Raw genomic sequence first — 25,842 nt, 5'->3', positions numbered from 1 at the left:
ATAATAAATAAATTATTTTTAAATATTTGTAATTTTTAAAATTTTAGAATTTTATTAATATAATAATATAAAATTTATTTATTAAGTTATCAATATAATTAATATTACTATTTTCTAAAACTAAAAATTTGTAATATAATTAAAAAATTAATTAATTATTAAATATAATATTACAAATATTTTTTAGAATTAGAATTATTATTTAATTATAAAATCTAGTTTATTAGTTAATATAAATATTATTTTTGAAATAAAATCAGTATTATTTTCTAATTAGAAAATTATTTTATTAATAATATTAAAACATAATTAATATTTTTATTTTTTAGAATTAGAGTCAATATTTAATTAAAAATACAATTTATGAATTAATAAATTAATAAAAAATTTATAAAATTAAATATAAATTTATATTTTATATGTCAAAAATAAATATATAAGATAATATATGAATTTTATATCTGAAAAATTAAATATAATATATAAAAAAATTTAATTTTAGAAATTTTATGTCCCTTATTTGCTAGAAACTTTTAACGAAGCATGATTCCGGTCGCCAGATGTGATTTTTTTCCAATTTAATTCAGAAGAGTAAGAAAGGCTGAGATGGCAAAAGAAAACAAGAACTTAGATTACATTTTAGCCCATTTGACCCTTATCTCTCTATCTGTCAAACACCTTTAATTTATTTTTTCAGCCTAGTCAAGAAGGAGAAGCAGATAGATGCAAATCAGAAATCGTTTTTTGAAGAAGATCAGCTAAGAATTAAGAAAGATTTATTTCGAAGTTTGAATCTTTCACTCCATATCTAAAAAGGGTCTACCTTAAAAACAACATCATTGATGTCTTGCATTTGTAGCATTAGCTCAATTTCTTCTTTCTCTACTCTCTACTCTTCTCCAAGAAAATCAGTATCTAAACCTCCAATTATCCACTGTTCCCTTCCAGGTAATCTTTCTCTCTTTTAGCTTTTTTATTTCTTAGTTTATTTTCTTTGAAATCTAAATTCTTGCTTGTTTTGCTTGAGCTCGTTTTCTCTTTTAGATATCAAATTCTTAGTATTTCCGTCATTTTCTTCGTGACCAAACAATGGATTTTGGAATTAGGTTTGTTCTGTCTCGAATTTAGCTTACTTTTTCACTTTTTAGTTATGATAAGTGCCAATTAATGGTTTTATAAAATGTAGTTACTGGAGTCCTGCAATCTAAGTGTGAGTGGGTGATGCTAATAATATGTGAAGAAATTCTTCTCCTGTATTATGGTTTTGACTATTGTAATGGTCATTGTATGATTTATTCTCTTATCAAATTTTGGGTTGTTCAAAATTAATGATTTTTAAGCTCTCATGGTTACAAATTTTCCCAACAGGGACTGTGGCTGAACCCAAGCCTGCCTCTGTAGCTGAACCTTTATTGCTTAATGCTGTTAGAGGAGAAGATGTTGAAAGACCTCCAGTTTGGCTTATGAGGCAAGCAGGGAGGTACATGAAGGCAGGTCTATGCAGCTTCATTTTTTTATTTGTTCTTTCATGCTTGTGGAGACTTTATTGCTACTTTTTGCTTTCCCCTTTTTTTGGTTTGATGATTGATTATGCGAAACCATGATGTGACAGATTCTAGATTCGTATTGAATCCTGCCAAGAAGAAGTCCTACGGTTTAAAAGTGTAAATGTATATATCAGATGAGGCTGTCTAGGAAAAGAATGCTTTTGGAAACAATGTATTTGCCATCATTAATTTAATTATGCTTTGTTAGATTAGGCATGATATCTGAATTGGCATTGTATAAGCATCATGTTACCCTTAAAAATGGCAAATGCCAGCACAAGTGTTATTGTAATTCATAGTATCAACTCTATTATAGAGCTTTCATAATTTATATGATCATCTTCTACCTTTCATCTCTTGGCAAAGAGTGTAACAGCTCCACGTTAGCTATGTCCATGTATCGTATTAAGTCTGGAATTCATTTGTTGAGTCTTATTTATTGCAGAGTTACCAAATAATTTGTGAGAAGTATCCTTCATTTCGTGAAAGATCAGAAAATGTTGATCTTGTGGTGGAGATTTCTCTACAGCCTTGGAATGTCTTCAAGCCAGATGGGGTAAGACAAATTCAGAAATCAGTTATCTAGTATTTTGTTTGAGAATGTTTGGGCGCATACAAGCTTCATAGTATCCTTTGTAATTTCAATTTTGTTTGACATGTTCATGTTAATTAACCATTCATTAACAATTTGGTGCCGTCGACTAAGAGTTGTATCTTGGAAACAACATGAAAAACTAGAACTATTTATCACTTTCTTTGTAAATTGGTGTGCTTTCTCTTCTCAGTTTCCTTGTTGATTGTTGGAACAGGTCATTTTATTCTCAGACATTCTTACACCACTATCTGGAATGAATATACCTTTCGACATTGTGAAAGGTAAAGGCCCTATTATATTCAACCCTTTACGCACTGCTGAAGATGTTGATCAAGTGAGAGAATTTGTTCCGGAGGAGTCAGTTCCATATGTTGGAGAATCATTGACAATCCTGCGAAAAGAGGTCTAGCTTTGAGTGCTTCTTTTTTAATTTTCCTATTTTGCATAGTTAGTTTAAAATTCATTTTTTCCAGTTGTCTTTCATATAGATTAAGCCTCCCTGGCTAGTCACCTGCTGCATTTTATAACGTTGTCTATTTGTTGTCATTCATGCATCTGAGCTTCTTATGAAGTAGTGAGTACTGGAGTGTACCCTTTCAGCTTGAAGGGTTCTCCATATTTGTGATCGATGCCATATGTAGTTACATGCAGTGGAAAGAAACTAGTATATTGTACTTTGAGAAACTTAAATCATAGAATTTAATAAAAACAACCTTCAAGTGGGCTGCTTGAGTCATCATATTTATCTAGTTCTTTCCTTGAGAATGCAGTGATACAACTCGATTCATTTTCTCTTTTCTTCATTATCCAAAGAATTTGGCTCTCTGAAACTGTCTTACACTAATAAATAGTCATATCTTAATACATCTATTGAAATTGGATGTATTAGTTTGCATCTGATAAAATTTTAAGTTCACACATTTTATCCTTTCTTCAGGTAGATAACAAAGCTGCAGTGCTTGGTTTTGTTGGCGCTCCTTTCACCCTGGCATCATATTGTGTTGAAGGCGGTTCGTCAAAACACTTCTCAAAAATAAAAAGATTAGCTTTCTCCCAGCCCGAGGTACATTTGTAGCGACATCTCTTTAGTCTTCTGTTGGAATAGGATAGCTAACCTTTATTGCAGTCCTTTCAGTGAACTGAATTTTCCTGGTCCTTTTTCTCCTTTCACAGGTTCTTCATGCACTGCTTCAGAAGTTTGCAACTTCCATGGCAAAGTATGTTCAATATCAAGCTGACAATGGAGCTCAAGCTGTTCAGATCTTTGACTCATGGGCCACAGAACTTAGCCCTGTTGATTTTGAGCAGTTCAGTCTTCCATACTTGAAGCAGATAGTGGATACTGTTAAAAAAACACACCCAAATCTCCCTCTTATCCTTTATGCAAGCGGATCTGGCGGCTTGCTTGAGAGGCTAGCATTGACAGGTGTAGATGTAGTTAGCTTGGATTGGACAGTTGACATGGCTGAAGGCAGGAGGCGACTGGGACCTGATATGGCAGTTCAGGGGAATGTAGATCCAGGCGTCCTTTTTGGTTCAAAGGAGTTTATCACTAATCGGATAAACGATGTTGTGAGGAAAGCTGGTAAAGGGAAACATATTTTGAACCTTGGTCATGGAATTGTAGTAGGCACACCAGAGGAGAATGTTGCTCATTTTTTTGAGGTTGCTAAAGGAATTAGATACTGAAGTAGATGATGCTTAGTTGTTTTCTTTTCCATTAAATGAGTTTTATGTATCATTAGCTCCTTTTTTATGTTACCCTGTCATTCTTCAATTAAACTTGATACTGTTCATGGCATTCAATAGCAATTTCATGTTTGGTTCACTTAAGGATCAAATGGCATGGGAAAACTTGGAACACCACATAAAAAGAGGCAGAAATGCAGACTGTTTATATCCAATGCATTTAGATTGACAGTAAATTTCTACCAAAGTGTTAACATTGTAGGTTTGCAGATGATAAACAAACACTAACTTACAATTCAATGTATTTCCCCAAGTGCAACTTTCAAGTTTGGTAACCCACATTGTTGTTTGGCACATTTGTTGTATTTGATCAGGTATCAGTTAGGGTTTGACACCTGTTGAGGTTGCTTGCTGGCCATCCATGCCTTGTCCAAATTAGACAGCATGTTGGACAAGTTAATACAGAAACTCTGAACCACGGATTATACAAAAAAAAAAAAAAAAAAAAGCCGGTTTATGCAAACTTTCTTAAATATAAACTAAAATTAATAAGAGGTTTGCTGCTGAACTTTGGTATTTTTATATTGAGCTGACGAGAAATATTTAGATAGACTCACACTACTAATTGATTTGTAAATTAAATTAATCATATGGTGATATGTGATTTTATTTATTAATTGTTGTATTTTTATTGATTTATTTATTTATTACCGTTAGCAATTCTTTATAAAAAACAAACCAATAAAAACTCAACAACTAATGAATAAAGTAACATGTCACCGTACATTTAATTTAATCAATGGCTGACGTGATAGACTAAGTCTGTCTAAAAATTTCTTTGAATTAAAAATATTCTTCAGTTTTGTTATATTAATCCTCCAGTTATTTATTTTTCTTCCATTAAAAATTAATGACTGAATAGAATAAACACCAAAACTTACTTTAGAAGTTTTTTAAAGACAAAAATGGAGCTTTCCATGTATGATCTTACAAGGAGAGGGGCATGATGTTTAGGATGGATGGATGTCTCATTTGTAGACAACTACATATGCCCTAATCCTTAAAGAAAGAAAAAAGAACAGACCATTTCTCTGCCACTTATATGTCTGTGTGGTCAATAATTCTGTTCATTTTTAGCTTTCTTGAACAGCCTTACTCATATAATAAGCTTCAACTCATTTCAGACATAATTATTTTCTTTTTTCTCTCTCTTTTCTTCTTCTTCTTTTTAACTCTCTTCATACAGATTAGGGTTTAAATTCTTGATCATTGAACCTCTACCCCAATTCCTTCTTCCATAATCAATAGGATCTTTGAACTGATACATTTATTTGTTAATATGAGAATGTGCATGTAAATGGTTAACAAATCAGAAATAAAATCAAAATCATTCACCTATCAAAAATAATTGTTCCATAAGTTCATTAAAAGAGAGAGAGAGAAAAAAAAAAAAAGAAATACAATACCATATCAATAATGTTAGAAATAATTGAATAGCATCATTTAAAAAAATAATAATAATTGAATCACTCATATCCTACACCAAATCCTCGTAAAATCACTAGACATTAGGACATGATTAATTCAAGGAAATGTTATAATTAACCTCATTAAGAGGTTATGATTAATTAGCTTTTATTTTTAATTAACCAAAAAAATTAGGTTTATTTTTTATTTTTTAATTTCTTATTACACACTTGGAGTCTAAGCAATATACTAACCTCTTCTTCCATATGATAACATAAATGCTACCAACAAACAACCATCCAATGGAACTAATACTGAAATTTTCTCCATGCTTTATAAAGTTAATTTCATGATTATGAGATTTCAAGTTTCCCTTCTTTTATAATTCTAATTTAAGTTCACTACTTATTTTTAATTTTAGAAAAAAAAATTAGCAAGTAAATTATTTTAAAATAAATAAATAAGAATTCTAAATCTGTATTTTTAAAAGGTAATCCCAAACACGTTCTTGGGCAATGTAAAATGTATATTAGACCTACCAAACTGGTATTTTTGTGTACCCAACAACAATGACCTGTCACCTTTGTTATATGGGGTTGTCAGTTAGCTACCAAATTGCATGCAGAGAAATCCAGCTTCATATATTATGTCAGTTCCTATTTATATACTTTTCCTTATAATAGCCAACGCAAAGATGATAGCCTTTTGATATACATACATAATCCCATTTTCTTATTTGTCTTTCCTTTCTTTTTGTGCCTCTCCTCTCTCTCTCTTGAACCTTACGATTTGCTCGAGGGAGGCCCTTTCTTCCCTTCAAAGGTACAATGCTGACTTCTTCTTTTTCAGATCTTTCTTTCTTGAATCTTGTGTCTCCTGTTCTGGTGGTTTTATTTATATGCTAATGCTTAATCTTACTGTCATGTTCTTGAATAAATATATATGGGGTCTCTAGTTTGTGATCTTTAGTTGAAGAGAATATGTGGGGTTCGATGTTGTTTTGCTAATAATGACTAATCCTTTTTGGATAATTCTGTTGCTATTTCTGAGTTTTTGGTTAGACTTCTGTTTTCTCATTATAGTAATATCTGCATTTTGTGAAGCTGGTGAGTTTCAAACTTTTGCTGGTTTTGTGCTTCTGTTGTTCCATTTTCTAACAGGAATTTGATTGTCCATCTATGCAATGTTGTGAGAATTTTTTTTTAAGAAAATCTAGTTTGAATTCTTTGATATGTCTATATTTGATTGCAATTCAGCATTAAACTCAGGAATAAGCAACATTCTTGAAGGAGCTTCACAACATAAGTCTGAAATCAATTCCTTCCGATTGCCTGTGAATTAGTTATAATTTTCCTTCTATTTTTTATATGTGCACAGAGTAATTTTTAGAATTTTTGTAATCATTCAACATCAATTTGTTTATTTTTGTGCATCTATAAAAGCTGAGGCCAGACCCTAGTTTGTTTGATTGTATTTCTTTCTTGAAGAATACTTTTAACCATTGTATCAGGCCTTCTTTATTGTCTTCATAGTCTAAATCATGATCATTCAAATTAAACAAATACCATTGTGACTGCTCATCCTTGATCTATATAATGGGATTTTGAGAAACTTTCATTTTGAAAGCAGGCCTTATTGGCCTGATTATTTCCTAAACAGTACAGTTCTCAGTGTGTTGCTGGATTTGGCATTTTGTATTTGTGTTGCACAATGTTTTAGGTGTTGTTAGTTCTTATCTTTCATGACTGAGCAATAAATTGACATCACTGTTAATGTTATTTGTTTTCCAGATTCTTCTCTGCTATTTTCTTGGCTGCTTGGTGAAACATCTTTCCCATACAGCATTGAAAGTAAAACAATAGGGAATGCTGAAAGATGTGCTTGAATGCTGGTAATTCTTTCTGTGGTATCTGTGAAGTCCAGTTGCAATTTCAGCTGCTTTCATTATCCACCCTTTGTGAGGTTGGATACTCAGCACATGACAGATTTGAGCTTGAAGTCCGAATGGATAAGGGTTTCAAAAAGCACAATCTTGTTGAGGACGGCTGAATTATTGAGTTCTTAAGACTGCCCTGTACAGTTTTGAAGCAGGAGTGCATATTTTAGTAAATTCTATTAGGATTTGATATTGACAATGGAGCATAAAAGGAATGTGTTGATGCAGAGGTATGATTTTGGAAGATTATTAGGCCAAGGAAACTTTGCCAAGGTTTACTACGCAAGGAACATTAAAACTGGTCAGAGCGTGGCTGTTAAGATCATTGACAAGGAGAAGATTCTGAAGGTGGGGCTGATTAATCAGATCAAGAGAGAGATATCTGTTATGAAACTGGTTAAACATCCAAATGTGTTGCAGCTTTATGAGGTCATGGCCTCCAAAGCCAAGATTTACTTTGTGATAGAATATGCTAAAGGTGGTGAGCTCTTTAAGAAGGTAGCAAAAGGAAGGCTCAAGGAAGATGCTGCAAGGAACTATTTTCAACAGTTAATCAGTGCAGTTGATTTTTGTCACAGCAGAGGTGTTTATCACAGGGATCTGAAACCAGAAAACTTATTATTGGATGAAAATGGAATTCTGAAGGTCTCAGATTTTGGGTTGAGTGCACTTGTTGAGTCCAATTCTCAGGATGGTTTGCTCCACACAACTTGCGGAACTCCTGCATATGTTGCTCCGGAGGTTATCAGCCGAAAAGGCTATGATGGAGCGAAAGCTGACATTTGGTCATGCGGGGTAATCTTGTATGTTTTGCTGGCTGGTTTTCTCCCATTCCATGATGCAAATCTAATTTTGCTGTATAGGAAAATTAGCAAGGCGGAATATAAATTCCCTAACTGGTTTTCGCCTGAAGTGCGCAAGCTTTTGTCAAAAATACTGGATCCTAACCCAACAACTAGAATTTCCATTGCAAAAATAATGGAGAATTCGTGGTTTAGAAAAGGATTCACTGCTAAAGTTTTCCCAGCTAGAAATGATGTTCAGAAATTCGACTCTTTGGTGACTGATACAACTTTTTTGGTCCCTTATGAGAATCATACCACCACTGCTGAAAATAAGAAAGAGTTGGGCAAGCCTACCAGTTTGAATGCTTTCGATATCATCTCTCTTTCAAGTGGGTTTAATCTGTCTGGTTTCTTTTCCAGAAATTACCAAGAGAAAGAAACAACATTCACATCAGTACACTCTGCCACAACCATCATATCTAAAATAGAGGACACTGCTAGGGATCTGAGGCTGGAAGTAAAGAAGAAACATGGAGGGCTGTTGAAATTGGAGGGGTCCAAGGGAGGTAGAAAAGGTGCATTGTCTATTGATGCAGAAATATTTGAGTTTACTCCATCTTTTCATTTGGTAGAAGTGAAAAAATCAGGTGGTGATACACTGGAATACCTGCATATATTGGAAGAGGGTCTGAGACCAGCTCTTAAGGACATCGTCTGGGTGTGGCAAGGCGAGCAGCAGCAGCAACAACAACAAGAACAACAAGAGCAACTCGTGCAATCTTCCTAGTCATATTTTCTTAGTAAGCTGTTTTGTTCTTTTGTTTCAAAATTATTACAGTTCATTCAGTAATTCTATTCGTAACTGTATCTTTTTTAGAGTCATTTCTGGTTCTGTGCGTCCTTTCGCGAAACGTAAACATCATGCAGTTTTTTATTTATTCTTTTAATCACATTTTTGTAGTCCTGATATTGTATTTGTCGAGTCCTGCTTCCTGCAAAATGAGATTTCTTGTATTTTTTTTTTTTTCTTTCTTTGATAGGTTAAGAAATAATTTACTGAATTATCTTTTGCTTGCAAGTGGAAATCACATAGCTTAAGAGGATAATCGGTCAGAAAAAAGCAAGGGATGTTTATTTTAGGTGGCTAAACTTTGAACATAAACCTGAGTCTGGGTTCTGGAGTCATTTCCTTCACTGAGAGTTATGGCCATGCACTTGGATTAATTATTCCGAAGGCAAGGGCCATCCGTACTATGAATTTGCTTGGAAACGGCATGATCTTGAGTAAGGATGCATAATTTTAAAATTTCATGTTTGACATTGGATCTTAAGTATGACAAAAGAAATCCACATGTATATCTTGTAGGAATTATGTTGCTTCAAGGGTTTGAAACTGTATATGTAGAGACACAATCTGAACAGAACCAGGGAAATTAAGTTTGTTCCTGCGTTAATATTTCTTGTAAAGCACTTCAAATTTGTTCAAATACCAATGCTGAGAGGGCAACAGTTGATGTTGCCAGCACTACCAATAATAAGAATAATAGTAATAATAACAATAACACATCAGGAATGTTTTTTCAACGTAAGAAATGTTTAGTGGTAGTGAACCATATCCAAATGGGGTTAGGTTAAGAGTTTTGACCTTAAGCTAAGTGGGAACCCTTTTTGACTCTGTGTTGTTTATATACATTAAACAGCTGTTCATCACCACCAGTTGAACAAAGCACAACAGAGACATTAATGTCCCAAAACACTATACCCTTAGAACCCTGCCGGCCACATTTTAGTCACCAAAATCTGATATACAGTAAGTTGTCTCTTTAGGTTGAATTATTGAATATTTCCATTTATATATCTTTTCTTTGGTATCATAGACCAACTTTAGCACACACTATTGCTCTTCATTTACACGTCTGAAGGATTTGCAAGGTGGTTTGGTCCCAAATCTTGAGCTGAATATGACTTGTTTCCTTGTGAAATTCTTCGATAATATATGGTCTAAAGCTTGTAAGCATTTTGTTAGTATGATAACTTTGTGTACCTGAACAGTTTGTCAGGCAATATCAGTGAGGAGTAGATTTCTCCAATACTGGGCCTTGAACGCATAGCTGATCTTGAAAAACTCAAGGATAAAGAAAAGAGAAAGCAAGAAAAGGATAAGGTATCATGGTGGCATTGCTCATAATTGGAAAGCAATAGTGGTAAGTGTGTCTGTGATAGCTAGTGGCAAAATGGTGGCAGCAGTAGCAGCAGCAGTAGATGTAATGCTAATTAATAGCTGAGAGATGTGCTTTGTGTAGTTCCAAGCTCATCAGGAGTTTGAACCTGTAACCACACAGCTCTCAGGATAATTTCAGCATCATAAGAATGTACTTGCAGTATAAATTTTCTTTTTTCCTTCCCAAGAAGAAGGGATTTTCTATCCTTATATTACTAGACAAGTACTCAGTAATTATACTAAAAAGCTTATACAGCTATAGTGTTCCACTTCAGATCATAATAATAAACTGAGACCTTAATCAAATTGGCTTTACCGGAATTAATCTAATCATATTACCTAAATCCTTACTCCATCTTGTTTTTCTTCATGGTTTATGCTTCAAGTAAGCCAATGATTTTGATATGGAAACAATGCAAGGCAATGATGAGCCCACATGTCTGTATAATGTTTTGGCTATTAGAATAATAAACACAGAAGAATTGTTCTCCTAAATGTCAAACTCAAAGGAAAGAAAGGACAAATGAAAAGTGATAAAAAAGAAAACTTCACATCCTGAATTGTCTCCAACCCAGAAGTGTTTTCCAGTTGATAGGGCATCATTCATTCAGGCACCAAAGAAATTCCAAAATTTCTTTTTGGTACAGACATGACTTAATTTCATATTATATGTATACACATTGCACAACACCAAGTATCCCATCAGTTTTTAAGTTTTCAGAGAACTGCCATTCCCCATACTCTATTTTTGGCCCTTCCCTATAAAATTATAAACCAACCATCAAACTTGTCCACTTGTCCTAGAACAAATTAGTGGGTCCTTAAGTGATATCTGAGACTAATTCCTTACAAATATGTTGCCCCCTTAAACTTGCTAACTCATGAAGATACCTTGATACTATACCCTTCCAATTTGTGCCTTTACAACAATCAATAGATTCTTATTAGTTCAGGTTTTTCATTTCCATTAATTCACAATTAGCTAAACAACAGTTGGGTTTAGCCCTTTAATTACACATAAAATCTATTGGTAATTAGGTGTTCAAGTGCATCTTAAAAACTATGTACCTTTTATCAGTGAAAAAGATGCTTAAAAGGCGATGCAAAATTCACATGATGCGTGTCAAGCAGCTGAAATAAAATAAAAGCAGTGAAGGATCTAAACATAATATAGTAATATTATTATTATTTAGAGGGAAATTAAAAGAGAGTTCAGATCTTTTCTTGATGCCCTAAACCACCAAAAATCACAAAAATGAGAAGACAAAAAGTATAAATGGAAGGCATCTTTTCCATTTCATTTGATCACATCAACTTTTTAAAATAATTTAAATTATTTTTATCTATTAGTAATATAAATAATTATTATTTTCTTTTTATAGAAAATACATATCTTTGATATTTCTCAATATATATGTAAATAGACTTGTACTTTCACCTCACATCACCTTTCACTAACAAAAAGAAACCAAAAAAAGGACCTTTGATTTTGCTTTTGAGCATAAAAACATATAGAGTGGCAAATTAAATAATAATAATAATCAAAGAAAAGAAAGATACATGTCTCTCTCCTTCAGGACCATTCAAGTCTCACAAAATGAAAATGTGGGCCAATAATTTAAAAATAAAACTATGTTTTTATCTTATTGTGTCATCATTTGAACTGAATTTCTTTTCCTTTTTGTCGAAATCAAAGTTGTGATTCAGTAAAAGGCACTTATGATTAAGGAATAAGAAAGAAAATAAAAGATTAAAGATTAAGTAATACCCCACTTAATAATGCTTAAAAGTTGTCAAGTAAAGCACAAAATATTGATCATTAACATCCAATAAAGCAGAAAACTGAAAAAGAAATGGATTGTGCCACTAAATGTCATTATGATACAAGTGGGCAAAACTCGGGTCCAACTGAGCATGAATCTGTCACTGTTTAATTAAATTGTTAACTCTTCCAACCTATCTCTCTTTCCCATCACTTTCTCTTTAGATAGATTTATGGGGGGCCTCCCCATTCCCTCAAAATCTTCTTTTACTTGTACACTTTGGTCCTTTATCAACTTTCCTTATACATATAATTAGATTTTTACATAGTAATAAGGAGCTTTAGTTTTCATATGTGTTCTTTAATTAATTTTTTTTTTTAATTTTGAGCGAAGATACGTACCTACACATCGTATAATATAATATAAATATATATGTATATATATGACAACTATAATCTTGCTGTAGGGATACAAAACATTATTGGCCAGTTTTCGTCGTTGTCAGGTCTGCCACTGCTCTACATTGAAAGGGATATTCACTAATAAGGGGAAATTAAATAAAAGAAAAAGATTTTGCCTTTTCTATGGGGGAGAGCAAACTTGTTTGCATGTTAAGGTGTTGTTTGCTACTTGTTATTTTAATTAAGAAATTAGAGTAATTAGTTAAGAAGCCAAATCCAATTGGGATCTATTCCTTAATGGTGGCCACGATCACTCAAAGAAATATTTGACATAAAAATAAATCCCAAAAAAAAAGAGTGGTTACGTGATGCTCTTGAAGTAGAGCCAAATAATGCTTGATGATTATGATTTTCCCTCTCAAATAATAATCTAATACTACATCAATTCAATTGGATGTGCATTGGTAAAGAAAGGCCATTTTCATATCTCTTTCCATTATTACTATGGTTAGCCTGTTAATTTCTACCCATCAATTCTAATACTACTTCTATATATAAAAGTTTAGTTAATTAGGAGAAAGGAAATATTGGGTGATTAATAAATACTCAAAACTTTCTATTTCTCTTAAATTTCTTTTCTATAGTTTATTAATTAATATGGTATGCTTTTTATGATTTAGTTTGTTTATTTATAAAAAGTAAAAAATAAAATCGAATTTAAATATTCTCGTTATTATTCTTTAATATTAGTTAAAATTAATTATTTTTATTGTGAGTGTAAGAGTGTAAGAGGATGGTTTTCAACTAAATATTGTTCTAGTTTTATATAGTTTTTTCTAGGCCCAAATAATTTTAAATTAATTAAGCTACTTTTAATGCCTAATTTGCTAATTTTATGGGTGGGTGCCCTCAGAGCCAAGTTTGAGAGTAAAATGGCAAAGAACAATGAAAAGGAGAACCTCATGGGCGTGAGAAATGAAAAGCTTAGAAAGAAGCATACCCTCCGTTTGATTAACCTACCTTCCACTTGTCGTTTGAAGTGAAGATTTGAAATTAGATTAATTTTATGGGTCCGAATTAATCTAATTAATACTAGGCTCTAATGAATGATATGTTAAATTAATTATATTAGTAATTTGGGTTATTGTAATTGATTATTGACAGTTTCATACCCATGTTATTGAATTGCCGGATTTCCTTTTCTTTTTCATTTTTCATTTTATTTTTTCTTTCTTTCTTTAACCATAATCTTTCTTTTTTTTAATATTTAGTGGGTGGAGGATATTAAGGAAAAAAGAAAATTTTAGCCGCCTTTTTTTTTTCTTAGTCAAAGTTGTATTTTTTCTTATCCACCGGTGGTCGTCATTTTTAGATTACCGGTGGTTTTTTTTTATTATTATTATTTAATTTTAATAAATAAATATTAATATTTTTTTAGGAGTTGTATATTTTTTTATTATGAGGGTTTTGAATTTGTTTTCTATAGGAGTTTTATGGTCATTAATTACAAGAGTGTTGAATTTTCTCTCTATAAAAATAATAAACAAAAAAAAAAGAAATTAAATCTGACATTCAAACGATCGGATTCATCAAAAGACATCTATAAAATCGATCGATGGCATTATCAGACTCATAAAAAAATCTATAAAATCAATATGTGGCTTAGGGCCACCGAATGAAACATTCTTTCCGCAGAATTACAATTTACTATTCTACCAACACGATTAATGATTGTTATAAGTAGATTTTTTTTATTTGTATTTTTTGATATTTGGTATACTTATTAATTTTTATTAATAAAATATTCATATTTCTCCGACAAATAAATAAATAAATAAGTATATATATAGTGGGTGAGATAGTTCATAGATATGAATTAAATGCCTCACTTAAATGGGGTTGTAGGTTCATTTATTGTTTCACCAAGAAAACAATGCCTTTCCTCATATGCAAGAAAAAAGGAAGAAGAAAATTAGGAGGTGCTCATTAAAGGAAACAAACTACTCAATTAAGAAAAGTTGGGCATTCTCTTTATGGAGGAGCAAGCTCTTATACATGGTGCTTTATGGCTATTCCTACGGTCAAAATAATCCAACTCAAAACTGCAAATTTTATAATGAATTTATCGGTTTGATTATTACTGTAAATCAGTTTGATAATTTGAAAGATTTGATTCTATTTTAATATCAAAGAAAAAAAAAAGTAAGAAATTGAACTCACTAAAGTTTTAATATTTATTATTAAGATATTAAAATATATTAGAGATTTAATATCTAAAAGGTATTTTATGTTGTCTAGTTAATTTATTGTAAAAGTAAATTATTTTTAGGATATTTTCAAAAATATTTTAAAATTAATAAAAAATATCATTTTTACTGTATAAATTTTCTTTTCAAAAAAGTACTGTTTTTTTAACTTGTTTTTCAAAAAATACGGTGTAGTTTTCTTTTTTTGTTGTTTTATAAAAAAATTAAAAAATAATGTAAACCGTATTTTTGATATTTTATTACAGTAAAAATAAAAAAAAATTACACAGTATTTTTTATAAAAAAAAATAAAAAATATATGGGTATTTTTTTTTCTTATTTTAGTAGAATTTATGTCAAATACATGTATATTTTTAAAGCAAATTATTATTATTATTATAAAAATTAAAATTTATAATCATTGCATTCAGTTCAATCGATTCTTATTTTCGGATTTGGTTCGATTTTTATTTTTTAAAAGAACTATGGTTCATATTTGAATGTAGCCGATGGTTTGGTCAGCCCTAATAAACTAGATGTTGTCTTTCTCTCTTTCCCTTGCATGATCCATCTAATTTCATGGTGTTGTACTTTTGGTGCCATACGTAATATATTAATAGTCGGGCATGGTCCCATCTAACTTAATTATTTAACCATAACTGAAACTGAACTAATTCTTGGTTCTTTCAAAATATTTTGGTTCGGACACAATACAATAATATAATATTTATATATGCATAAGTTATAAAAAATGACCATACATTCTGTGGAAGTAGATGAAGCATTCAATACTTAGAAAGTACAATGTCTGTCTAATGAGGACACTAGTCTCGTGAAGTTGTTACACCATTGTTGGATCCTAGTGGAATGGTTTTCGTTTTCTACATTTCTAATGACTTTATATTACCAAAACTATTTCAAATAAAACTGTTGCAATTTAATTATTTAAATAAATTTGAGATATTAATTGAACTATAAGAAACGCTTACTATCTTATTTGCATACTTTTAAATATTTAAAACAAAACAAGCAAAAAAAAAAGTAAAGATTTCGACTATGATTTCATCGTACAAGCAAAAAATAAGTAAAAGTTTCAACTATGACTTCATCATCTATCCGCTTTCACATGACTATCATTTAGCAAACTAACAGTTTCTGACTACTTTTATTTTTCCTATTCTTGTTTTCTTTTTTTCAATGCATTGCCATGAAAGGCATTCTTGAAGAAAATTTTAGGATTTAAAGAGGGCACACGTAACTGAAAGAGTTGAAGACTTATATTATTAGCTGTTCCTCGTATACTTGTAAATGTTGTAATGATACAAAGGTACGTGTAAGGGTTACAATGGAGGATTTGGAAAGTATAGTGTTGACCCACAAATTAAGGCAGCTCAAGTAAGCCAAGTAACCGACAGCTTGGTTTTACTGAATAACAGCTTTGTATTTTAAGGGTCTCAAACAAACTTGGAATCTCTCTAATCAGATCCTTGAAAGTTGGCAGATTTTTAAATTGGTTTTAATTTAGATTTAAATTGTAATCAACGGCCACTTGCTAGGTTGCCATTTATGCATACAAATAGAAGATTCTTTTTCCATATAGAAAAATGATACAATTTGCATTTACATACTACTCTCCATGGAACATGATCATTAAACACAGATTATTATATTTAGCATTGACATTTAGTATAATTGTTGGAAGAAACATATAGATGGGATTTATCATAATCTACAGGGGGAATTACTAAAGGTGTAAAGTCAGAATTTGGTCGAACATTTTTGGAAGACAGAGTTAGTATATGCCTTGGACCTTTTTGCCTAATGGTTGACATAGAACTGCATTACTATTTGCTAATATTGAGTGGGTTCCCATTAGTATTTTGTAAAACACATTTCAAAAAAAAAATTAATCATTTTCAAATTTATATATGTTTAGTTGAATGACATAGTTACTCGAGGATTCTAAGAGTCGTGAAATACTCATTTCTTTACATATCTTTTTATTATAAAATGATAAAAAGTTTTACTAATATTAATAAATGGCGAATATAAGACAACTATCATAAACCGACTCTATATTTTTTTTCTTTTCTTTTCTAAAGAAAAAGAAATTCTGCTGGGTGGTATTGGAAATAATCAGAAAGGATATTAATGAGATTAGGATAAAAGAAATATCAAAAAACAGCAAGAGACACATTATTTGAAGGCAATAAAATGAAATATAAAAGAGGGAGTCAAACTCTGAAATGTCAACGTCCCTTACTGCCTACAAATTTGGCCAAGTTAGAAGCAAGTTGCAAAACCAGTCCCCACAAAACCATTATTACATTTTTCAGATTTGCATACACTAAAAGAAACTTATGTTCATACTATCATCATTCCCACGTTTTACTTCTTTGGAAACTAAATTCATTCTCAAATGTTTAATATGCAACTCTTTTAGTATGCCAAGATTAATTGTTTAATTCTGCTGGTTGGTCCTTCATATTCATTCAATTTAAATGACCTATAGGAACATATTAGATATCTCTCCTTGATTAAAAAAAAAGGTATATATTTATTATTATTGGTAAATTACCCTAATGCATTATAGAAATAAGCATTTGTGGGTTAATTTCATTGCATTAATTAATGAAGACAAAAGAGTTATACCTTATCATTCTTTCTCCAAAATTCTTCTATGTGGACAATTCAAATTAAACACCAAAGGTTTTAAAAATCCAAATACTTTTTCTAGTGATCCATCACATTCTGGATGACCAAAATCTATGGACAAAAAAATTATTCTTCTATTCTTACGTTATCTTAGAGAATTAGTGGCGAATTAGGTCGCTTGTGTCAATATTTTCTACAGCGACTCATTTTCTTTCACACTATATAATAATTATAATAAATATTGGTACGAAATTTATTATTTTACAATGAAAAGATAAAAAGATGATTATCATATTATATGTTGAAAATAATAGTAATAATAATAACAATAATAAAGAAAAAAAGGGAAAGATTCATAAACCTACTAGAAATACAAAGATACTTTCTCCTTATAAAAGAAAGAAAGAAAAAAAAAAAAAAAACTGAAAAACAGATCCCATCCTTAGAATCTATATCCTTTCTCTAATATATATGTGTATATACACAAAAACCCATTCATAAACCAAACAGACAGAAAAGAAGAGCTTCAGTTTTTTATTATCGATGGACATGGAGCCTGAGGAGAGTGGATCTTTAACAAAACTAAACAAGTACATTGCAAACACCCGGGTTGGCAAAAGATTCAAACTCGCCGAGAGAAACTCAACTTTCACAACTGAGTTACGTGCCGGAACCGCCACTTTTCTCACCATGGCTTATATTCTCGCTGTCAACGCTTCCATACTCACGGACAGCGGCGGCACTTGCTCCGTCGCTGACTGTGTCCCTCTCTGCTCGAACCCAGCAATCCCACTCGCAAACTGTACTGGGTCTTCTTTACAAATCATTCAACCTGATAATTCTTGCAAGTTTGACCCCGTTAATCCTGGCTACGCTTCTTGTTTGGAGAAAACACGTAAAGACCTTATAGTAGCAACAGTTGTTTCGTCGCTAATTGGGTGCGTTATTATGGGCGCGTTTGCTAATTTACCATTAGCTTTAGCTCCGGGTATGGGTGCTAACGCTTATTTTGCTTATACTGTCGTCGGGTTTCACGGGTCGGGTAATGTTTCTTACCAGAGCGCATTAGCTGCTGTCTTTATCGAAGGTTTAATCTTTTTAGTTCTTTCTGCAATTGGGCTACGTGCACAGTTAGCTAAACTCGTACCTAAACCGGTCCGAATCAGCTCCTCGGCCGGTATCGGGCTTTTTCTCGCATTTATCGGGCTGCAGAACAACCAGGGAATCGGATTAGTCGGGTACAGTTCGTCAACCTTGATCACGCTTGGAGGGTGCCCGAGGTCTTCACGTGCGTTGTTAGCTCCTGTAACCGCGTTAGCTAACGGCACTGTGTCATTAATCCCCGGGGGGACAGTTTCGGGTGATATTATGTGTGTCCGAGACCGAATGGAGAGTCCGACCCTATGGCTTGGGATAGTCGGGTTTGTTATTATTGCTTACTGTTTGATAAAAAATGTTAAAGGGTCTATAATATACGGAATCATATTCGTGACGGGGGTGTCATGGTTCCGTGACACAAGTGTGACGGCGTTTCCTAACACCGTGACAGGAAATTCAGCGTATGAGTATTTTAAGGAAGTTGTGGACGTACATGTGATTAAAAGTACGGCAGGGGCATTAAGCTTTGAGAGCATAGGGAAAGGGTCATTTTGGGAGGCTCTGATCACATTTTTATATGTCGATATATTGGATACAACCGGTACCCTGTATTCCATGGCAAGGTTTGCCGGCTTTCTGGATGAAAATGGCAATTTCGAAGGTCAGTATTTTGCCTTCATGTCAGATGCCACCGCCATTATTGTGGGTTCATTATTTGGTACCTCACCTGTGACAGTTTTTATCGAATCATCAACTGGGATAAGAGAAGGCGGAAAGACAGGACTGACGGCGTTAACCGCCGCCGGTTATTTTCTCTTGGCGTTTTTCTTCACGCCGTTATTGGCGTCCATACCGCCTTGGGCGGTTGGGCCACCGTTGATCTTGGTTGGGGTGCTGATGATGAGGGCAGTGGTGGAGATTGAGTGGAATGATATGAGACAAGCTATTCCAGCTTTTGTTACATTGCTTTTAATGCCAGTGACCTATTCTATTGCTTACGGTTTGATTGGTGGGATTGGGACTTACATTGTTTTGAACTTATGGGATTGGTGCGAGGACCTCTTGCTTAAAGTTGGCATCATCAAAAGAAGAGGCGGCGGCGGCGCCCACGGTGGTGGGCTCAACGGGACGCATGAGCAACAGGATACAAGTGTGAAAGCAGGTGAAATGCAAGTTTAGGGAGGCAAATTGGGAAGATAAAAGTTGCTATAATTTTTTTTTCTTTTTAAATTCTTTTTGGGTATTGCTTTTAGTGTTCTTTTCTTAGATTATATGGTCACATTTTTAATTTTTTAGGGGAAGAAATGAATAGGGGAAAGGGATTCATTAAAGAAAGAAAGAAAGAAAAAAGATTTAGATGTAAATATGTTAAAATTAAATCCATGTTTAGAATTTTGTGTCATATTGGGAATCTATTTCATGCTCTTTAATTTGTCCTATCTCAAAAAAATGTGCTTGTAATAGTGGGAAGTATTTAAGGGAAAATGACAATTGTAACTTTAAAAATGTTGGTCCAATCAACCTTACAAGGCAGGTTCTCATGCACCCAAGATGTTGATGTTGATGTTGGATTACAATTTATTCTTAAAATAATACTAATAACAAATGTTTCTTCAATGTAAAATGTGACATTTTTAAGACTCGTTTAAGAATAAAAATATGATAAAACCATCTCAATTCGGTTAAAAAAAATAAAAATAAATAAAATACAATTAGAAATAGGGTCACATGTTAAGAGATTCTCAATGCAATCAACAATTAACAATTATAATTAAGAAATTACAACTTTGTTGGATCCAATGCTATTGACGCATTACTCTTTATTCTTAAACCTTTTTCTTTTCTTTTTTGTTTTTTAATAATTACCCTCTCTGTCTCCCTCTATAATTGGATGTTTCTCCTATGATTCATGGTTATGATTAATGATTAACATTTTCTATATGTGTGAATATGTAAACAATAGGATTCTTTTCTTTTTCTCCTTAAAACGTATTGTATATCTTTTATTGACAATCATGGCAAATAAATACATTCTCCCTCTCACTTTCTTAATCCACTTTTAATTTACACCCTATTTTTTTAAAAATAAAAACTTAAATTTGAGTCGGGTATTATTAATTTTTATTATTTCTTGAATGTCCTTATGAGGTTTTCCATAAAAATTAGTATAATTTTAAAATTAGGAAAATAATACTTTAATAGTAGATGATAATATATTTATATCAATTAATAAAAGTATTTTAATAATTAGTAACTCTTTTATATTATTTTTCGTTAAAATCTATAAAATTTATGAAATTAATTTATAAATTCAAAGTTTATATTCTTTGAATGAAAGTTAATTTAGAATTCTATGTAATTAAAATTGCGTGGAATTGGTTATGGCTTAACTAAATTCTAATAAAATAAGTAAAATTTTTAAATGAATTTCAGATTAGTTTGTCAATTTATTCTATAATACTAAAATAACTTTTTCAACTATATTATTTCTATTTTATTTTTTTCTTGTATTTTTTTCTCAAATAAAATAAATATTTTTTAATGAATTCTAAAATAAGTGTTGTTTAAAATAATTGTATTAAAAAAAATTACTCATTTTATTCCATACTAACCGTCATTTTTTAGTAGTTCACTTGAATTAAAAAGATATTTAATAGACTTAATTAGAGAAAAAAACTAGATTAGACTAGATTATCCTTTTATAGATATTGCAGAATTTGTTCACATACTAATAATTGTATGTGAAATGATCAAGAATAAGAGCATGCATTATGCTGTATTAAGTTAAGCCAATATTCCCATGAATTAATTAGAGCAATAAATGCTTATTAAGCTCCAAAACTTCAATATTAAACAATAAAACAAACAAAATGCAAGAGTTAAAATGATTGTATTCTTTGTTTTTGTTTTTTTTTTGTTTTTTCATAATTTGTTCACACCTTCAAATTGGAGGTTTGAAGATTGATTTATTTTGTAGTCAAATGGACGGCTATGGAATAGATTTTGGACCCATGTGAGTTAGATATGATAACTATTTATGCTCTTGATTTAATTGTATTATTTAGGTGGCCTTTTTCTGAAAGGGGGACTATACTCTTGACTTTCTCTTCATTTTTAGTGATAAAAAATTTCATGTAAGAAGAAAAAAGTAAATTAATTTAATCGCATACTTTAATTAGCATATGAAAATGGTGATACATTATATATATTTAACACAATGATAAACATATTTCACTAATGAAATTAATTATTAAACGATCAATTACTCAGTCGTTACTGACAATGATGATATATTAAATAAAATTAAATTGAACAAAATACCTAATACTTTGAATTTGAGCTCCTCTTGCTTTAACCTTATATATTCATTTGCTTAAAAGAGAAAAAGAGTTATTTAATATATCAATGGAATTGAGCTGTTGTTAAAATAAGAGATGCAGGGGAAATAGTATGTTGGTGGTGGTGTTGTGTTTGGGTTCCCTGATTAGAGAAAGAGAGAAAGGGAATAATGTCTTAGTCAGTGATAAATTTATATTCAGCCAAGAAAGTAATGGTGAGTAGGGCTGGAAGGCAGGCAGGCAACCAAAATTGCTTCCAGCTTCATTGGACATAGGGCCCTGCTACCTAACTCAACACAATTGATATATCATAGGGCAATACAAGAACCCTTTCTTTCTACCAAGAAAATAATGTATACATATATAAGATTTTGATGGGCTAGAAGATAAGATTGTTTATGGTATGCATTAAACCTATATAATAAACTTAAAGGAGGCTGATTAAGCCATCCATCCATTACATAAAAGCTTAGATTTTCTTTGGTTTTGTGATTAATAATCTTAAAAGCTGGTTCAGTAGTGGTGAAAGTAATAGCAGGTAACATGCTTTTTTCTTCCTTAATATTTTCTTTATAGCTCTATCTCAGTGCAGATCATTGCTATCAAGATTTGTTTTCATTAATATTATAGGCTTGCTTTTCTAATCAATGCTTATGTCTTCCATCAATTTCTCAAGAGGACTAAGCTATGGTTTTCTTTCAAATTCCTCATCTCAAACATTTATCTAATTCACTTGCCAAAGCATGTGTTTTGCAGAGTAATTATCTGTCGAATTAATATATTATTGATTACCACTTCAAAAGTTAAGCTTCACACAAATCATTTTATTTCATTATCTTCTTATTTATATTAGGATTAACTAGGATCGTCTCTGAATGATATTTAACGTATTATATTTCAAGTCATTTTTTTTTTTCACTAAAAGTGAATTGAAGTTTGAGTTTTTTTTTTTTTCTGTTACATAGCTACCAATTGTTCTAAATTGCAAAATAAAATAAAAAAATGAAATAGAGTTATTGGGTGATTAAAAGGAAAAAGAAGAAATGAGGTAAGCTTAAGGAATAGATTATAGAAGTGGAAAAGTAGTATTTTAGTAAAAAGAAAAATGAGAGAGCCTTTGCTAAGAACATGTCTGGTTGTCTCCATCTTTCAACTGAGCAAAAAGAGACCATATTGATATCCAAAGAAACAAGCAAGTGGGAAGTGAGAGATGAAATTTACAAGCCACACACGTGTTGTTGTGTTGGATCAGTGGGTTTCTAATTCTAAACATGTTACTGTAATCAAATTGCAATTAATTGATGCAACAAAAAGAATTAGTAACACTTTGAGAATCCTTAATTACCAAAAGACACGTACTAATGATGTACATTAATAGCTTCCACAAAACATTACATGACCACTTATTCTGTTCTAATTCTTGCATCCACTATGATTCTTGTTTGGTGGGAAAATAAAACCAAGAAAAAGGATGAATTGAAAAGAAGGAACATATTCTTTGCCTCATTGTTGGTCTGACATGGAACATAACATATGTATATATTAGTTTTCATCTTTTATTATGTCTGTGTATATATATATACACACACATATAATTTTATTTTTAAAAAAGGGTATTTTTGGAGGTTTTCAAGATCAAAAAATAACAAAGAAGATAAATGGGAATATGTACTTTTGGATTCTCATGTGAAGTTAGTGACAACAACTCAGACATTACAAGATAGGAGAAAATTGACATCTTCATAGTACTAAATTGCACCCATATTCTCTCTCTCTCTCTTTTTGTTTTTATTTATATGTCTGAACAACTGTCCATTTTTAACCAACGTGCATTATGTAAGGCAGGTTCAGTTTATTATATACACCTGCCAATGCTTTGGCACATCAACTTGTAGAAATGAAGAAGGCGAGTGGCCAACAAACTAGTATATAGGAAGATATAATTAGGGTCTAATCCAGCCAAGTCCACTGGAATCCCAACTGCTTCTTTCTTCTTTTTTGAAAACGAAGATTACAATTTAATCTCAAAACCAAAATTTCAAATTCAATTAAGTCTGATTTTTATAAAAGTTCAAACTCCATTGACTAATATATTTGATATATTCAAACTTGTGCAATTTGAATTTGATTATCTATAAATGATTTGATGATATTTTAATATAAAATAATTAAAAATTAAAAATTGATTCGAATCGATTATCGAAGTGATGCAATTAGCCATGAGATTTGAGGTATTACGGATGATCCCACTAAATACTAGTAGTTCCTTATTTGCTAAACCACTTAAAAAACAAACTCTATTTCATTAGATTTTGGTGATATTGCAGAGTAAAAATGTATAGGGCAGTGATTCATAGCATTGCTCTTCTTCAACAACAACAAATTTAATAATATGCACACTTAGTTGAATCGATCTTTATTGTTTCTTCTCAGCAAAACGTATAACTCAATAATGTAACGTTCATGCTCAGCCTTGATAAACATCTGTAGTAATTGAATCCCTAGAATTGAACTGAGGAAAATGATATACTATAAACATAGCAGATTCACTACTATATTATAACACATGTATATCTACTTTAAAATAATGATTATAAATTAGAAATTAGTATATACATATATTCTTTTTAAATTTCACTAGGATGGATTAAGGGTAGAAATTCCATCATCTTAACAGTACATACTAACAAGAGAGTTATGCAAATACAACTAACTAGACAAGTTCCAAGTGAAAATGTCAATCAATGTGTTGAATAGAGTTAAGAAAATCAAATTTATGTGGCCAAACTAATTCTACTTGTCAACCACTAGTGTCATCACATCAATGAATTTTGGGGGCATATGTTTACATTGAATCAGATCAAAAAAATTTCCCATCGCCAACAACCCACATTTATAGGCTGATATAATTCACATGCAAAAAGAGTAATTCTTCTTCAAAATTAACTAATATTAGCCTAAGCCATCAAATGTGGGAGGATTTTAAGTCACCCTCAAGTACTGGACACCCCACAAAAGATAATGGCATTAGACATATATAATGTACATGGGTTGGATTCATTTCATGTATGTATAGTTTAGCAGATTTTCTATGTTCCCTGCTGAATAATATTCAAAAGTAGCTTAGCTTGGATCTTTTCAAGTGGAGCTTAACTTGATGGAAAGGAAAGAATACCATGAAGCAAAAGTTCATTTCTGAAAGGCATAATTATGATGTTATTCTATTCGACAACATATAGAAGAAAGTAAATCTTAAATATTGATTGCTGTCTGTGACAGAAAAAAATAAGTGTTCAATTCCCTGAATTAAGTATTTAGTAGACTTGTTTGTGTGCATGTATATCTTTGATTTTTTGTACTTGAATTGAATGTATTTATTTCTTCTTGTAAATCAATCTAATCCAATCTGTTAAAGGGTTAGCTTTAAAATGAGATGGACTTGAAAATTAGTCCCTTTTCAAGGCCTAGCTTAATTAATAAACTGGATTTGATTATTAAGGAAGAACTCAGCTTGGGTCTTAGGATAAACTCCAAGCTGGATTGAATTGAATTGGCCTGAACCCACGTAGCTCACCCAGGGAACAGGTCTCGGACTCCATTATTATCATTTTCTACTATATACAAACACATTAAACCATGTTTTCATTGAACTTTGTGTTTTCTTTTGACATCATATACATGTATTGGTACTAAAATTGCAGCTGCAATGAGAGATAGTAAAGATAAACCCATGACAGAATATGCTTCACACAGCTAAGGAAGAAAATTAGAATCATAAAATGACACCCGCAGAACTACGAATAGTTGAAAAGTGAGATTATTCAAAAATACAAAGTGAACGCTATGCATTGAATTTCTGGTAGCAGTTCCATATTCAAAAAATTGTTTGTAATTGTTCTAGAAGAAATTAAATAAAAGACAGAGTAGAACTATCACCATTATTATATGAAGTCTACTTAATGCTAGATGCAAGGCGCATAATAGATCCATATGAACATCATGATTGTCCTAATAAAATTCGTTATTGCTGATACTTTCTTCTCATCTTTTTATAATACGAGCTCTCCGAAGTTATGGAGCTACTTTATGGAGTTTCTTAGA

At 31.6% G+C, this 25,842-nt stretch overlaps 3 protein-coding genes across 5 annotated transcripts; all 3 read left to right on the top strand.

The window, feature by feature from the left end:
- Positions 1–632: 632 nt before the first annotated feature.
- Positions 633–3,975, top strand: LOC8259526 (uroporphyrinogen decarboxylase). The gene is made up of 6 exons (XM_002520796.4): positions 633–948; positions 1,369–1,490; positions 1,993–2,103; positions 2,357–2,545; positions 3,080–3,205; positions 3,316–3,975. The coding sequence occupies exons 1-6, from the start codon at positions 843–845 to the stop codon at positions 3,829–3,831; spliced, it is 1,170 nt and encodes a 389-aa protein (XP_002520842.1). The 5' UTR covers positions 633–842; the 3' UTR covers positions 3,832–3,975.
- A 1,971-nt stretch (positions 3,976–5,946) lies between these two features.
- LOC8259528 (CBL-interacting protein kinase 2) lies at positions 5,947–10,450 on the top strand. Of its 3 annotated transcripts, XR_007216241.1 has the most exons (4): positions 5,947–6,120; positions 7,089–8,819; positions 9,099–9,303; positions 10,072–10,450. XR_007216241.1 is itself a non-coding variant. In XM_015720252.2 (3 exons), the coding sequence occupies exon 2, from the start codon at positions 7,433–7,435 to the stop codon at positions 8,804–8,806; it is 1,374 nt and encodes a 457-aa protein (XP_015575738.1). In that variant the 5' UTR covers positions 5,947–6,120; positions 7,089–7,432; the 3' UTR covers positions 8,807–8,819; positions 10,072–10,450. The 3 variants fall into 3 exon arrangements, 2 of the variants coding, with proteins under 2 accessions (XP_015575738.1, XP_015575739.1); XM_015720252.2 differs by lacking the exon at positions 9,099–9,303; XM_015720253.3 differs by lacking the exons at positions 5,947–6,120; positions 9,099–9,303 and adding an exon at positions 6,230–6,404.
- Positions 10,451–17,465: 7,015 nt separating this feature from the next.
- Positions 17,466–19,805, top strand: LOC8259529 (adenine/guanine permease AZG1). The gene has a single exon (XM_002520799.4). The coding sequence runs from the start codon at positions 17,849–17,851 to the stop codon at positions 19,580–19,582; it is 1,734 nt and encodes a 577-aa protein (XP_002520845.2). The 5' UTR covers positions 17,466–17,848; the 3' UTR covers positions 19,583–19,805.
- Positions 19,806–25,842: the final 6,037 nt, after the last annotated feature.

The sequence above is a fragment of the Ricinus communis genome, chromosome 6, assembly GCF_019578655.1.
Source record: "Ricinus communis isolate WT05 ecotype wild-type chromosome 6, ASM1957865v1, whole genome shotgun sequence".
In the NCBI taxonomy this organism is placed as follows: Eukaryota; Viridiplantae; Streptophyta; class Magnoliopsida; order Malpighiales; family Euphorbiaceae; genus Ricinus; species Ricinus communis.
The sequence above is the reverse complement of the archived record's forward strand: the minus strand, read 5'-3'. Positions and strand labels throughout refer to the sequence as shown.